Consider the following 2,500-nt stretch of genomic DNA (forward strand, 5'->3'; position numbering starts at 1 on the left):
ACAATATTTCCCTGGCTGTAGATAAAAATGATTAACTATTAGAATGCTTAGTAAAGTGATTTTGCATCTCAAAGTATATCATATGAGCAGCTACAATATCTATGGTAATACTTTTGAATTTCTTTTACAAGGATAGTTACCTTACTATGCTTTGGCCAAGTACTGAACATTTCTTCTTCGAAGCACCGGAAAAGATTGGTAACTCAGGTTAGAGTAATATGATGAAAATGTTTCAGATGGAATGTGTTGGAAGTGATGTCATTACCCCCGGTTCTGAATCCAGAAACCTTTGGATTTCCCAGTCACATAGACCTCCTCAGCTTCAACACAGGAACCGGTAAGGTTTTAGATGTTTGCGAGACAGAAACAGCAAGACCTGATCTCTTGGCATTAATTTTGAGTTGATACCAATAACTTACATTTCCTGCTTAGATGTCTTTGGACTCTTTTATGGACAGGTACAACCATATTAGCAGTGGCCCAGGATAAGCTGACTCAGTTCATACAAACATTAACGGATTCCGGCGTGGCCTTCCAAACCAAGATACAAGATCTCTCCCAGTAAGTGCATAACATTCGCTAGCAGGTTTTCGTTCGACTGTGTGTGTGGGTGGGTGTCACATCAACTGCTATTTGCTGTGGTGGTAACTAGCAACGGATTTATTAATGTGCGAGAAAAAAAAAACGAGGAGGGTGAAGAAATATATATTTTTTACACACGTTCTGTTTATTATTAATTTTTTTAACGCTCATCAAGGAAATTGAGACTGACGTCTTCACGATTGAATCGGGAGAAAGAGAGGCCCGCATTCTTCTTGTCATTTGTTCTTCGCCTTCGAATACTGCTTGCTCGGTCATGCTTTTGATCCATGATACACACGAGACTAACATTTCTGATAATTCCTTCGTGAGCAGTCTACAATTGTTTTATGCTTGATAACTATTACTACGAACAACGAAAAGTAGGAAAGCAAACTTTTTTATTTTGAGATTTATTAAATTTTTTGAAAAAAAGTTAAAGTCTAAACACATTTTGCTTTGCAATCACTGAATTACTGCACGCGCATGATTATATATATATATATATATATATATATATATATATATATATATATATATATATATATATATATATATACATATATATATACACACACACACACACACACACACACATATACATATGCGCGCGTGTGCGTGTGTGTGTGTGTAGAAAGGGTATGAGTGAGAATGAATATCTTCACATATGATATACAAGATATGTATTTGACCGGTTTTGATTATATCTTTGTCAGAAATACATGATACAATATATATATATATATATATATATCATATATATATATATATATATATATATATATATATATATATATATATATATATATATATATATATGGGGGTATGTGTGTGTGTGTGTGTGTGTGTGTGTGTGTGTGTGTGTGTGTATGTATGTATGTGTACATACACACACACACACACACACACACACACACATATATATATATATATATATATATATATATATATATATATATATATATACATATATATGTATATATGTATATGTATATATGTATAAATAAATATATATATATATATATATATATATATATATATATATATATATATATATATATATATATATATCTTCTTTTAACGGTAGGTTCATGTCTGAGCCGCCGTGGTCACAGCATGATACTTAATTGTAGTTTTCATGTTGTGATGCTCTTGGAGTGAGTACGTGGTAGGGTCCCCAGTTCCTTTCCACGGAGAGTGCCGGTGTTACCTTTTAGGTAATCATTCTCTCTATTTATCCGGGCTTGGGACCAGCACTTGACTTGGGCTGGCTTGGCCACCCAGTGGCTAGGTAGGCAATCAAGGTGAAGTTCCTTGCCCAAGGGAACAACGCGGCGGTCGGTGACTCGAACCCTCGAATTCAGATTGCCGTCGTGACAGTCTTGAGTCCGACGCTCTAACCATTCGGCCACCGCGGCCTTGACGATCATGGGCTTCCATGATTTTTTCTTAGCAATTTAGAGCGGTGGTTTGCCATTGCCTTCCGCCCGGTGTTTTTTATCGAGTCACCATCTCTATTTACCCGGCACTGACTTGAGCTGGCTTGGCCACCCAGTGGCTAGGCAGGCAATCGAGGTGAAGTTCCTTGCCCAAGGGAAACAACGCGCCGGCCGGTGACTCGAACCCTCGAACTCAGATTGCCGTCGTGACAGTCTTGAGTCCGATGCTCTAACCACTCGGCCACCGCGGCCCATATATAATATATATATATATATATATATATATATATATATATATATATATATATATATATATAAATATATATATATATGTGCGTGCTGTGTGTGTGTGTGTGTGGTGTGTGTGTGTGTGTGTGTGTGTGTGTGTGTGTGTGTGTGGCCGGGTGGTATCGCACTCAGGACTCGCACGGCGGCGATCTGAGTTCGAGGGTTCGAGTCACCGGCCGGCGCGTTGTTCCCTT

The 2,500-nt window shown here is 37.7% G+C and overlaps 1 protein-coding gene across 1 annotated transcript in view; it reads left to right on the forward strand.

Moving 5' to 3' along the window:
- LOC119580608 (putative metallocarboxypeptidase ecm14) overlaps window positions 1-2,500 on the forward strand; it is a 9,324-nt gene that overhangs the window by 2,114 nt on the left and 4,710 nt on the right. The window contains exons 4-5 of the mRNA XM_037928718.1: window positions 237-337; window positions 459-561. Of these exons, the coding sequence (XP_037784646.1) occupies window positions 237-337; window positions 459-561 (204 nt within the window). The remainder of the gene's footprint in view (window positions 1-236; window positions 338-458; window positions 562-2,500) is intronic.

This window comes from Penaeus monodon, chromosome 14, assembly GCF_015228065.2.
Source record: "Penaeus monodon isolate SGIC_2016 chromosome 14, NSTDA_Pmon_1, whole genome shotgun sequence".
Taxonomy (NCBI): domain Eukaryota; kingdom Metazoa; phylum Arthropoda; class Malacostraca; order Decapoda; family Penaeidae; genus Penaeus; species Penaeus monodon.